At 35.1% G+C, this 12,865-nt stretch overlaps 2 protein-coding genes across 2 annotated transcripts; one reads left to right on the forward strand and one right to left on the reverse strand.

Moving 5' to 3' along the window:
- Nucleotides 1–294: 294 nt before the first annotated feature.
- On the forward strand, nt 295–6,934 carry LOC130712065 (nuclear/nucleolar GTPase 2-like). Its single transcript, XM_057561898.1, has 11 exons — nt 295–460; nt 556–629; nt 716–839; nt 976–1,142; nt 1,262–1,363; nt 1,473–1,577; nt 1,761–1,889; nt 2,044–2,184; nt 4,817–4,917; nt 5,780–5,837; nt 6,234–6,934. The coding sequence occupies exons 1-11, from the start codon at nt 310–312 to the stop codon at nt 6,618–6,620; spliced, it is 1,539 nt and encodes a 512-aa protein (XP_057417881.1). The 5' UTR covers nt 295–309; the 3' UTR covers nt 6,621–6,934.
- Nucleotides 6,935–9,671: 2,737 nt separating this feature from the next.
- LOC130711821 (heptahelical transmembrane protein 1) lies at nt 9,672–12,645 on the reverse strand. Its single transcript, XM_057561581.1, has 4 exons — nt 12,073–12,645; nt 11,881–11,970; nt 10,804–10,861; nt 9,672–10,567 (listed from the first exon to the last, which is right to left on the reverse strand). Exons 1-4 carry the CDS (start codon nt 12,366–12,368, stop codon nt 9,878–9,880), a joined length of 1,134 nt encoding a protein of 377 aa, XP_057417564.1. The 5' UTR covers nt 12,369–12,645; the 3' UTR covers nt 9,672–9,877.
- Nucleotides 12,646–12,865: the final 220 nt, after the last annotated feature.

Consider the following 12,865-nt stretch of genomic DNA (forward strand, 5'->3'; position numbering starts at 1 on the left):
TGGTTCTCAAAATTTTTATAATTTACATGAAGGTTATTAATTATAAAAAAAAATGCATAAATTAGTAGGGATGGAAATAGATCAGGTCATCGAGAGAGTCGTATGATTAGGTAAGGCATGATAAATAAGGCCAAAGTATTTTTAAAAGCCAATATAATATAGTTAAAAAGGTATAGTTTAGGTTTAGGTACTGAAAACGTGTTGTAAATATAAATGGTGGACCTAATAAATATAAATTTAGTTGAATGAAAAATGTGTAAAACGCAAACGCGGCTAGGGATTGCAGTTGGATCTCTTTCTTTCTCTGCAATGGTGAAGAAGAAGGAGAGCTCCGGAAAATCGAAGCAGTCTCTCGACGCCAACGGCAACAATGACGCGAAGATGGAGGTGCGCTCCGGTCGCCGCTGCATATATAGACCTTTCCCGCGACCACCCTGTCCCTTTCCAGTCCTTTGGTCCAGTGAGTCCTGTTTTACATAAACAAATTCATCAAGTTTATTCATTGTGATTTGATTGCATATAATTAATTAATGATGTAAATTATTAATTAAATAGAGAAGGCGAAGAATATTGTTGTGAATCTCGAGTTATTCCCAGGGCTGCAAAGTCGCATGTCCAGTAATTACAATGTGAGTGTTTGTTTTTTGGTATTATTTTCACCTGCATATATAACTATTATTATATATGTTGATTTGGGAATGAATTTCGAATGTAGCAATCAAATTCAAGGGTTCAACGACCTTTCACACCTGTGTTTGGACCTAAGACTAAAAGGAAGCGCCCCTGCCTCTTGGCTTTTGATTATCAGTCCTTAGCTAAGAAAGCTCATGTTGCACAAGGTAAAACTTATGGCTGGCATGTTGGATTCTTTGTGTTTTTCAATTAACTGTGATCCGTGGAATTATAGCTTCATGTGCAAGTGCTTGGTCATTAATGTAATTGTGGTTATAATCATTTTCCTATATCACTTTGCAGAAGCTTTTGAAGAAAAGTATGCTGCAGGTGCTAGTGGAACTGCAGAAGCTAATGAAGCAGATGGATTTATAGATTTACTGGGACATACCATGTTTCAGAAAGGTCAAACCAAACACATATCGGGTGAGCTCTACAAGGTCATCGATTCTTCAGATGTTGTTGTCCAAGTAAAATCTCATCTTTTGCTGTTCAACTTTCTTCATATCACTATCATCATGTTGGCTGATCCTCACATGACATGCAAGTGTGTTATCCCAAGTATTCATGTTTATGTATCATAATGCAGGTTCTAGATGCAAGGGATCCTCAAGGAACACGGTGTTACCATTTAGAGAAGCATTTGAAAGAAAATTGCAAGTACAAGCACATGATGCTTTTACTGAACAAGGTAATGGCTAATTCCCATCATTGTATTTGTATCTGCTTGTTATTGTTCTAAAACTTCACTTAACACCGTAACTTGCTATTTTCCCCATTTTAAATCATCATTTTTTTAGTGTGATCTGATTCCGGCTTGGGCAACAAAAGGGTGGCTTAGAGTTTTGTCAAAAGAATATCCAACTCTAGCATTCCATGCAAGCATTAACAAGTCCTTCGGAAAGGTATATTTAGTTACCTTAGTTATTTGTTTAGCCTTTATCCATCAATTTACTGAATTTGGTATCCTTCATGAAGAAAATGAAATATTATTGAAGTTGGACATAACACATCTTGCTTTCTCTCATTTAACTATTCCGTTCATTCAGCAATTTGATATTTTCTTAAGGGTCATTATCATGCAATAGGGCTCACTTCTATCGGTTCTGAGACAATTTGCTCGATTGAAAAGTGATAAGCAAGCAATATCTGTTGGATTTATTGGATATCCAAATGTTGGGAAGTCATCGGTGATTAATACGTTGCGAACGAAAAATGTAAACATTCTTTCTCCTTAACTGCTTCAGGTTTCTGTTTAATTTGTTTAGTATGGAAGCTTGAAATTTATCCTCTATGGAATCAATATTTAAAACTTTTTTGTCGAATAAGCATTTTATCATGTCGATTGACGTGTGCCATTATGTGTCAAAGGTCTGCAAGGTTGCTCCAATTCCAGGGGAAACAAAAGTATGGCAGTATATAACTCTTACAAAGAGGATCTTTTTGATCGACTGTCCAGGTGTTGTTTACCAAAACAAGGATTCTGAAGCAGATGTTGTGCTGAAGGGTGTGGTAAGTTTCCTCCTGTGTTCTTCAATTTTGTTTGTCATTCACCTTAATAAATAATATTATGGTCAGACTTTTTTTTTGTTTAATGTTATTTCTGCCGAACACAATGGCTTTGGTTGTTGTAATTTGTTTTTAGTGCTTTTCATTTTATTATTTAGGGATATGGTGTCAACCAGGGGCGGACCCACAGCCAGCCCAGGGGGTTCAGTTGAACCCCCTGGAAAAAAAAATTCTACTTACCCCCCTATAATTTATTTTTTTGAACCCCTGAGAATTTAGATTTGCACCCTAGACCCCAACTCCTCTCTCTCACACAGTCAGATCTCTCACGCCCTTCTCTCTCTTTTCTGATTTCTCTCACACGATACACCACAATCACTCTCACCATACCTCATCAACGCGCACCACCACCGGCCACCACCACGCCGGCCGCCGCTCAACCACCAGATCAGTCCAGTCGTCCCTCTCTCTGGCTCTGCGGTTCTATTGACTACAGGTATTACTGATTTCCTTTCTCTTTCTCTTCTCCTAACCCTAAATGGCAAAATTGATTTCCTTTCTCTTCTCCTTTCTCAAGCTTGATTCCCAAAATTGATTTCCTTTCTTTCTCTTCTCCTTTCTCAAGTTTGATTTCCCTAAATTGATTTTCTCAAATCATTCAAATGATGCAAACTCTCAGCTTGGTTTTGTCTCAAACTCTCTCTGATGTGCTGTCAATTAGATGATTGCAGATTTGCAGGGTGGGAATATATGTGTTAGTGATGGGTTGCTAGAAAATGCTCTCTCCATTCTTGTTTTGGTTTCTCTATTTTAGTGGGGCTGTCATGAGTTGAGGGGGATGAAAAACTGATTGAGTTAGTTTAGCTTTAGTTTTTTTTTTTTGAGAGCAAAATGCATCAGTTCAGCCTATAGCCATAACCAAAGGTCCAGGACCAGCTTTTACATGTTTCAAGTGAATTGATAAATGTGATGCAAGTTGAATGCAATAGAAGACCATTCTTATTCATTAAATTCCATCATATGTACGCAGATCAGTTTTCTCACTGAGTTGGGTGGTTAGATTCTTTTCTCCCAATTACCTGAACTAGTAGTTTTTTGTTTATTTCGCTCTATAGAAAATGAATAAAATATACAATCACTTAGCTTTAGTTAGTTGAAGTGATTATTGGTTTTTTTATTAGAGTGAACTTTAGTTAGTTGAAGTGATTATCTCGTGGCTGCCTTCTTGATCTACATGAATAAAAGAACATGAAAATATAGGGAAAAAAGAAGTAAAGAATTATAAGTTTATAACAAAAGCAGTGGAGGCTCTAAGAACCCAATTGTCAAATTTAAGTCCCACATAAGGCATAAGAGACTCATGAGTCTGGACAAAGGAGGAAGCGGAAATGTTTACAGTGAGCTCAGCTTACACAGTTTTACAAGGAGAGGTGAGGGAACCACCACATAGACTTTATCATAAATTATGGTCACTCAAAGCACCCTCAAGTGTGCTATCACTGGCTTGGAAAATTCTACTAGATAGAGTTCAGTAGATTGGTCCGTGTTTTCCTTCTGTTTTTGGCCTTGGGTCCCTTGCTTTGTGGTTTAAAAGGAGGGACATGGTGGGAGGTCTCCTTCACTGGTTGCCCATGATTATATGCCCTGGCTAATGGGTTAGAATCTGAATTGTTTTGTTCTGTTTTCCTAAAGGCCTATACTCTGTTAGTGTAGGGCCTTAGATTATATTCTCTTTTCATTTTACATTTGTACCAAGGGTTGGAATACCCATTGTACTCTACTTTCTATTATTAATAACACTTTGGTTTATCAAAAAAAAATTGTTGTAGAAATATTGCATTTGGTTAATGACTTGAAATACCACATTATAGTACTATGAAAACTTGACAGTTTATGCACTGACTTGAAATACCAAATATGTGCTATATTTGAGTGAAATGTGTGTTGATGTGGTTAAAGTTGTTTTCAATTATATTTTTATCGATGTGTTCATTTGAAAATTTTGAACCCCCTGACCCCGGGGTCCTGGATCCGCCACTGGTGTCAACCAATCAACCCGGTAGTCTCCAGTGATATATATTTTGTTGAGTTGTTGTCTAGTGGTATAGTATACATTTTTATATGTAAAACTTAGTCCCATAATGAGCTATTCTTAGGGTTTGCAAGATTGAATATGGGCTACAGGGCTAGTGGATTATCTCTTTAACCTATGTACAAACACACTAGTGGTATCTGTGGCATTCTTGCCCACAAAATATGATTATGATCAATATTGCTTCTCCCCTTATGTTGATTTGTTAGATTGGTGACTAATTGTTATTGATATGTTCCGATGTATTGAATTATAGTGATTTCACCTACCAACCTAATGATCATAGCTTTTATTGGGTTGTTTTATGTTACAAATTCTAAATCTGTTTGCTTGGGCTCATGCTTGTTTTGCTTGCTCAATGAATAATTGACTCCTGCTTTCATATTCTAACAGAAATTCTTGTGAAATTTATTTTGCATATTAGTTGTGCAGAATGTAGATATGTTGTAGTAGTAATAATACTAATATTAATAACAATAATTGTAGAGTGTAAAATTATCATCATCATTACAGTCTTGGCTTAGTACTTTGATTTATTTTCAGGTACGTGTAACAAACTTGAAAGATGCTGCGGATCGTATAGGTGAGGTTTTGAAACGTGTGATGAAGGAGCACTTGCACAGAGCATATAAAATAAAAGAGTGGCATGTTTTCTTGTCTCCTAACTCCATGATGACAAGTAGGTCGCTCTACAGTGTTCTCACCTTTTGTAATTGTGTTGGCAGAAAACGACCTAAGTTTGCAATCTTTGGCATTGAGAAATCTGTTTATTGTAGTTGTTATAGAAGAACACCATTATCATACCGTGTCATCCAACCAACCCCATGAAATTGACCTAAGTTTGCAATCTTTGTCAACTACTCCCTCTCTTCCAAAATTTAAGTTGTTTTAGCATTTGGACTAGGTTCCAAAATATAAGTTGTTATGCAAACCCAATGCATTTTTTTTCTCACTTTCTTCCTTTTATATCATCATTTAGTTTTATATCTCTTCCCTACCACCTTCAATTGTCACCTATCACAACTCTCACTATGCACTTAAAAAATAATTATTTTTCTCTCTACTTAATATAGCTAAACTTTAAAGCGTATTTTAGTCAACTATTTTATCAAATAGTGATTTCTTAATTCTCGTGCATAACCTTAAACAACTTAAATATTGGAATGGAGGGAGTGCAAAACTATAGACTTTTGAAAATAATAGAAATGGTTTAAAATTGACGGCATGAGACTATTATATCAGGCTGCAGCCTTTTGCTCATTTGGTCTGAATCGTAAAATGTTAACTATCTGTGAAGGCATTAAGAATTTCCCCCCATTTGCCCGTAGTTTTAGCATCTAATGATGAATAATGAAAAGTAAGGTGGGGATGACATGATCATTCTACATGGGAACTGTTACATGCAGTTAATACTTACCAGTCTTACCTTGAGTAGTTGAGTTGCTTGTCAATTTGTTATTATAGCTTATGTATAAACACTTATCAACATGTTTTTCTTGTCATCAGGGAAAATGAAAATGACTTCCTACTTCAGCTTTGCAAATTGACTGGCAAACTTCTGAAGGTATTTTTTCTGAGTTGATCTAGATTCTTGATTTTTTATTTCTGAGAAGTAGCTCATTGTTGGATTGTTATTGGGGCCTGGTCATTAGCTTTATCAATCTATCTAGCTTTCCTCATTTTGGCTGAGACTAGATATGCCTTCTTTGTGTACATTCTTCTATACTTGAGAATTAAGATACCCATCTTTTGTCCTGACTGACAACGTGCTAAAGTAGTGCTTTCAAGTTATCCTTTGCTTGCTTCTCCTCGCTAAGGAGAAAAACGGTGCAATTCAATTGGTATCCCCTTCCCATGTCAATTTATTTCATTTGGTGTTCATTTAATTTGTTTTTCTTTGAGCTTTTTGGTTTGAAGGCTGTTCAAACTTTAGTGTGACTTTTAATAATACCTGTTCCAGGGAGGTGAGCCTGACCTGATGACTGCAGCAAAGATGGTACTTCATGACTGGCAGAGGGGTAAAATTCCCTTTTTTGTTCCTCCCCCACAGCAGGAGGACTTGTCCGAGGAACCTATTGTTAATGGCTTAGATGTCGATGATGGCGTTGATAGTAACCAGGCATCTGCTGCTATTAAAGCTATTGCAAATGTTCTTTCATCCCAGCAGCAAAGTAGTGTACCTGTTCAGAAGGATTTATTTACTGAGAATGAGTTGGAGGAGGAAGCTGATAATCTACTTCTGATCTCAGGGGATAGCCCAGATGGAGATGTTCTGGACTCTGATAGCGACACATCAGAGCAGGATCCAGACACTGAGGTTCCATATGAGCAGCCTCATTCTGCTTAAATGGACAAACAAGGGAGTCATGGGTCATCAGTTTTGGTGGCAGTATATGAGTTGGTTTTACTTCCATTTCTGAAAAAGCTTTCAAGAGAGATCAAGCTTCCATTTTCCTTGACCACCTATGCCCGAGGCCAAGGCCAGTTCTATGTTTGGACTTCATTTGCTCTCAAATTAGAAGGCTGGGACAATTATAAAGTTAAAAACTACTAGGATTTAAACCTGTGCATTGAACCTTATTACCTTAATACGTTATGTTTTTTTGTTCAATAACTACTTGAATTTTATATGATCTATGGTAACATAGTAATTATGACAAATATAGTAATTCTATGTTTTTTTTTACGGTTGTCCAATTATTTTTACGGATATATTTTTACAAAACTTCTACCAAACACGGGAATGCAACATTCCCATACATACTTTCCCGGGAATGAGTGACGGAGAGGCCGGGTTATTTATTGAGTAATAACATCAATAACCCATTTGAAACTAGGGGAAATAAGTTTTTGACCCTTGAACTTTGAGTGAGATTTGGTTTTAAACCCTCGTTGTCGTAACTTTCGGTGTGTCCCCAAACTTTCACGTATTTTAGTAATAGACCACCTGGTTGACCGCAATATCCTAGTGCCACGACGATCCTACGTGGCTTCTGACACGTCACTTAATGAAGTTGACATGATAATTTTTTTTTCTTGTTTTTGATTATTAATTGTAATAAACCAAAATACTTTTGAATATCATTAAATAAATTAAAGGGAAAATTAAGTTTTTGGCCCTTGAACTTTGATTGAGATTTAGTTTTAGACCCTCAAAATTATCATTCCCTCCTCCTTTGGCATATCTTCACCTCTTTCCTCTTCAACTACAAAAACCCCAACTCCAATCGTCGTGAGGGGTCGAGATGTGGGAATCGTTCAAGAGGATTGATGATTGGTAAGGTAACTCATGAAATTGCCTCCACAAATGGGGTGATGCTTGCAGTGGTTTCCAATGTCTCCTCACAACTAATCTTTCAAAGCTTCGAGTTCACGTTCAAATCATTTATCCATGGTGGAAAGCACCACAAACACCGACAACCTGCAGCTTCAATTAAATGATGATACGCTAGTAAAAAAAAAAATTAAATGATGATACGAATGCAGATGAAAATAGGTTTTGTATATAGTGAAGGCACGTGAGTGTTTTTTTAAGTGTTATAATCTAAGCCATTGATTTTGATCTAAGGGTAGAAAATCAATCCTCTCACACATAAGAAACCTCTCTCTCACTATATATATATATATATATATATATATATATATATATATATATATATATAAAAGTTTCGCATTTAAATCATAATCTTACATATAAAATGAAAATTAAAATGACTAAATACTTTATATCATAACTAAACTCTAAATTATTTGATATTAATTTTCATCTTAAACCACTTCAAACCAAACAGTTTGCGTAGTAATTCAGCATAACAAAGGAGACGACAGTTCGATTCTAAACTCTTATGAATGAAAAATAAATGTGAAGAAAGAATTAGTCTCACTACTATGAACAATTTATTATTGCACTAAAAAGGCTCCATTCACATGAATTAAATAAAATATAGAAATATTAATATGATAAATTAAAATGAATTACATTTTATTGTTTCTCATTTTTTCTTAACAATGGTTTCTCATTTCTTAAAATATCTTCAACATTTAAGTTATGTTTGATTGCAGTTTTTGAAAACACCATTTAAAAATTGTTTTTAGAGACTATTTTTAAAAGTGGTTTTTCAAAAAAAAAAAAAAAACTGTTTGAATTAGATATTTTCCAACATTAAAAAAATTATAATATGAAAAAGAGTTTAATTTTGATGCACCGACGGTGTAAAGTATTTTTACACCGTCAACCAATCAGATTTCAAAGATTTGACATATCACTCAATTTAATTAAATAAAAAATCTACCTTTCCCACATTTAAGAAATCTGATTGGTTGATGGTGTAAAAAAACTTTACACCGTCGGTGCATCAAACTTTTTCTCTATGAAAAATAAAAACTGCAAAAATAAATTAGGTAGGATTAAACTCCCCGTGTAAGGCACGGGTCATAAACTAGTTATCTAAGATTTCAAAGACGGTAGGATAAATCTCATTAAAAAATTTAAATTAGGTTAATTTATCACAGTTTGTGACATTGATAAAAAAATTGAAAATGAATATCACTGTTCATTTTATGTAACTGTTTTACATTGACAATGCATATCCATTAATCTCATAAAATAATCAACAATTTTTTAGTTTGATCATAAAATTGTTAAATTTATTTTCGGATCCTTTATTTTCATTTTTATTACTTTTAAAGGCCTATATAGGAAATACTAATAATTTATTTTCACTTCCTAATTAAAAAAATTAAAAACATGAAATAAAATATTCTTATTAAAAATGAAAAAAATTGAGAATGTTTTCTCTAGCTAAACAAATCACATACCAAACGTTTAGCCATTAAATCTTTACTTCATAAAAGTAGTAAGTAGGGAGTTTGAGTTTTTTTTATTTGTTTCCAACTTACCTCCCAACATGTTATGAATTCCAAACTTTTTTTTTCAAAGGATGAATTCCAAACTTGGTTCAACACTTTATCTTTATTATTAATTGATTTACTTTATTTTTTTATAGGTAAATGTTAGTTGTTAGTAATGTTAGTAAATTAGTCATTCTCAGGGTTCGAACTGTGGACCCTTCATCCTAGTCAACCTGTTCCTAACTCTTACCACTTGAATTATCTTTCGGGGACAATTGATTTGCTTTATTAACTTTTTCAAGGTAGTTAATAAATTGTGATTACTTTATTTTTATTTTAAAGAAGCTAAATCCAATCCAATCCAATAACATGATCTGCAAACAAAAAGCATGTGTCTCCTTGTGAATTGAGAATGACCTTTGTTCTTTTGATATCATTCTTCTTCCGAACTTTTCAATACTTGTCATTGACATTTGTTAAAGTCGTAGTTTAAAGAACAATACAATATTCATCTAAGCACAACCATATAGAAATCTAACAAACTAGGGACAGAAGAGCAAATCCCGTTAAATAAATTCTAGGTACAATAATATATTGATCCATTGAATGACAAATTGATAACGGGGAAAAATGACTCATGAGACAGAACTGACTAACTGAGATAATGCATACAGACATTAAGTATTAACATTTTGCTGAATCACTTATGTAAGGACAATGCTCCTTATCTTCTATGCTGTAGTGAAAGATACATCATTGAAGACCAACCTTGTCACACCCCCAAGCGTCACGCCATTCAAGCATTTTCAGAGTAGCTGCATAATGTGCCAATGCCCCAACCACCACCAGAATATGAAATATCTGATGGCTATGTCCTGCCAAATCAAACCACCCAGGCTTCCACCTTTCTGGAATTCTTGTCACATAGAACAAGGTCCCTGTCAAGTAAGACAAGGCCATGGTACATTCATATGCAAGTGTCACATTGCGCCGCGGGTTCCCCCAATTGACAAAACAAGCATGAATTGCAGGAACAATGCCAAAAAGTCCCATTGAACAGAACAACATGGCCCTGAATGCGCGGTGTTTGCCGGTCGAAAGCGATGGGGAGAGCAGTGTTGCTATGGTGAATAGCCCCATTGCTGTGATCCCAGCAAGGTAGAGGAGCTGCCAGTGAGGTTGGCACAGGAAAATGTAGTAAATCTGAGGGAAAAAGGAGGTGATGATCATGACAACAATCCCGATATAGTCGATTCGCAATAGTAACAGGTTTAAGTCGTGGGAGTGACAAGAGAAGAGGTGGCAAATGCTGCTAGAGATGAGGCAGAACATGGCTCCAGCTAGGAAAATGAAGAAGGGCCACCTTTCTGTGATCATCTCTATGGATTTGAGTTCCATTTTCAGAGGTAGCTGATGTTTTAAATCGAAGAGTAATGCTGTCCCCTGCATGTTCCATACAATGTTAGACTTCAAAAATAGTCATTACATATTGTTGTCTATATATGTCTATGTATTTTTGGATACTAGTTGAGACTTGAGAGCATCAGAAAGTACTTTTATCTCGAAAAAGAGTTTCGTTCGTTTTTTATTTCGAGGTGAATACTAACATACTTTACTAGTCAAAGATGTGGAGGCAGGGTGTGATCATGTTTGAAATTTTAAATTAAGAAATTACTTACCAGGAACAGATCTTTGATGTTATCAGAAACATTTTTGTCTGCACTTGAAGAAAAAGACCTGCAGAGATGATATTCAAATTTAGTTGAGAGTTCTGGTAAGCTACTGTGCTGTTAGTTAGGCAGTTCACCTAACATAAATCCTCTTCCAAATTGGCTAATATGCAAAGACAGAAAAGGTGTAATCTGATATTAATTCACATATAGAAGGGATTGGAGAAAACAATTTTGTGAGTACCCCTGTTTTTTCCACAAACTGCATAGAAACGTTGGAAATTTAGCTGCTTAGAAAGAAATGATCTCAACCATTGATAAGATAATCAAGAGAATTCACGTTACATTTTCACACTAATGTAGGATAAGAGAATCTAAATCTCCACTAAAATTAGGAAATATATGTGATATATAATTACGAAACTTATTATAATAACATGTTATCAATTTCAAAACAGGGCAATCAACAAGATATTCATTAGACAAATTAGATCTCGTGAGGTGAATACACAAGTTCGAATTCTGGGTTTACACCAATAAAAAAAAAAGGAATTTCATCAAACACATTTATATTTTATTATGTACTATGTATATTATACCAATAACTTATAGATTCTTTACTTTCCTCACTAAAGTGAAGATCTCAACCAAATCCAAATTTTGATATGTCAAATGAATGGTTTGCTAAGCTTCAATTTAAACCAATCACTGAGTTTCTAGTTGTCAATTATTTATTTTATACTATAATATCTAAAACATGCTATAAATAAAGTAAGAAATCATTCCCATCTTACACCTACTTTGGGTTGAAAATTTTGAAACAATAACTAATAGCTAGCCTGATATGAGCTGTTTTCCAAAAAAAATTCCTATGTTCTTATAGTTCCTACTACTAATTAATAATTACACGTTTCAGGCAAGTAGTTGAGTAGTAAGTGTTTGTTTATTCAAAGTTTCGGCACGATCTGCTAGCAACAACTGACACATGTTTACTGTAACATGAAGAAAGAACGCGATTGGTTCTCACTTCTCACAGAGTGACAGTGAGTATGCAGTGGTAAATTGAAAAAAAAAATGAAAAAAAACCTGGTAATTTGGTCTAACAGATCCACCACATGAGGCTTCATCAAATTCGCCAGAGTCAATCCGAGAAACAGAAAAAATCCAATCAAATGCCTGAAAATCAATCAATCACGTTCATGCAAAATCCTCATTAGAAACATATCATATGAGAATGAATCAGAAGAAAAAAGAACAAAATGAAATTAAAGAACTCACGTCCAAACGTTTAAGGTTTCGTTATGCCAACGAAAGAGGCTGAAGAAAGCTTGTTTAAGAGGCCAATTGGCTCTGTAATAACGCAAGATGTACTCGTTGTCCTTCATGTATTCCGGAAGCTCCCAAAACGACAAGAGAGGGTAGCGTTTCGGTGGTGATCTGTTGTTCCGATTCCGATCCTGGTGAGACGACAACATGGCGGTGGTGGTTTTGTTGGAAGAAGGTGAGAGTGTTTCTTCTCTGCCGCCTTTCCGCTTCTTCACCACCGCCACGCTTTTCGTCTCACAATAGTTCATCGCCACCACTACCACCACCACCACGAGTTAGTTAGTTAACTTGTGCAGAGAGAGGCAAGTTTTGTGTGTTTGTTTGTTTGTAAGTTTCTCTCTCTTTTGTGTTGTTTGATGCGATGCGTGGCTAGTTGTTGTTGAGAGATTGGAGATGTAGTTATGGAAGGATGCTGCACAACTGCACCAACTGCAGCATTTAAGGACCTCTCTCCGTGAAAATTGGCACTACTCTGTGGGGTTTGTTATAACTTATAACAATATATTATATATATGCTGCTTTTATTACAAGGTCCAAATTAACAGGTTTGAATTTCCTATGGGAAATATATGTTACTTATATATAAATCTTTTTCTTGTGTTGGGTGATCAATATGTAAAATTTTGAAAATTAGGTCACTTATAAATCTGCCTACTTTTTCATGGAGTGTGGACTACAGCTACATCTTTTTTTTAATCAGCTTGGTTTAGTATATATTATATAGAGATTAATTTTAATGCACATC

This window comes from Lotus japonicus, chromosome 4, assembly GCF_012489685.1.
Source record: "Lotus japonicus ecotype B-129 chromosome 4, LjGifu_v1.2".
Lineage (NCBI taxonomy): Eukaryota > Viridiplantae > Streptophyta > Magnoliopsida > Fabales > Fabaceae > Lotus > Lotus japonicus.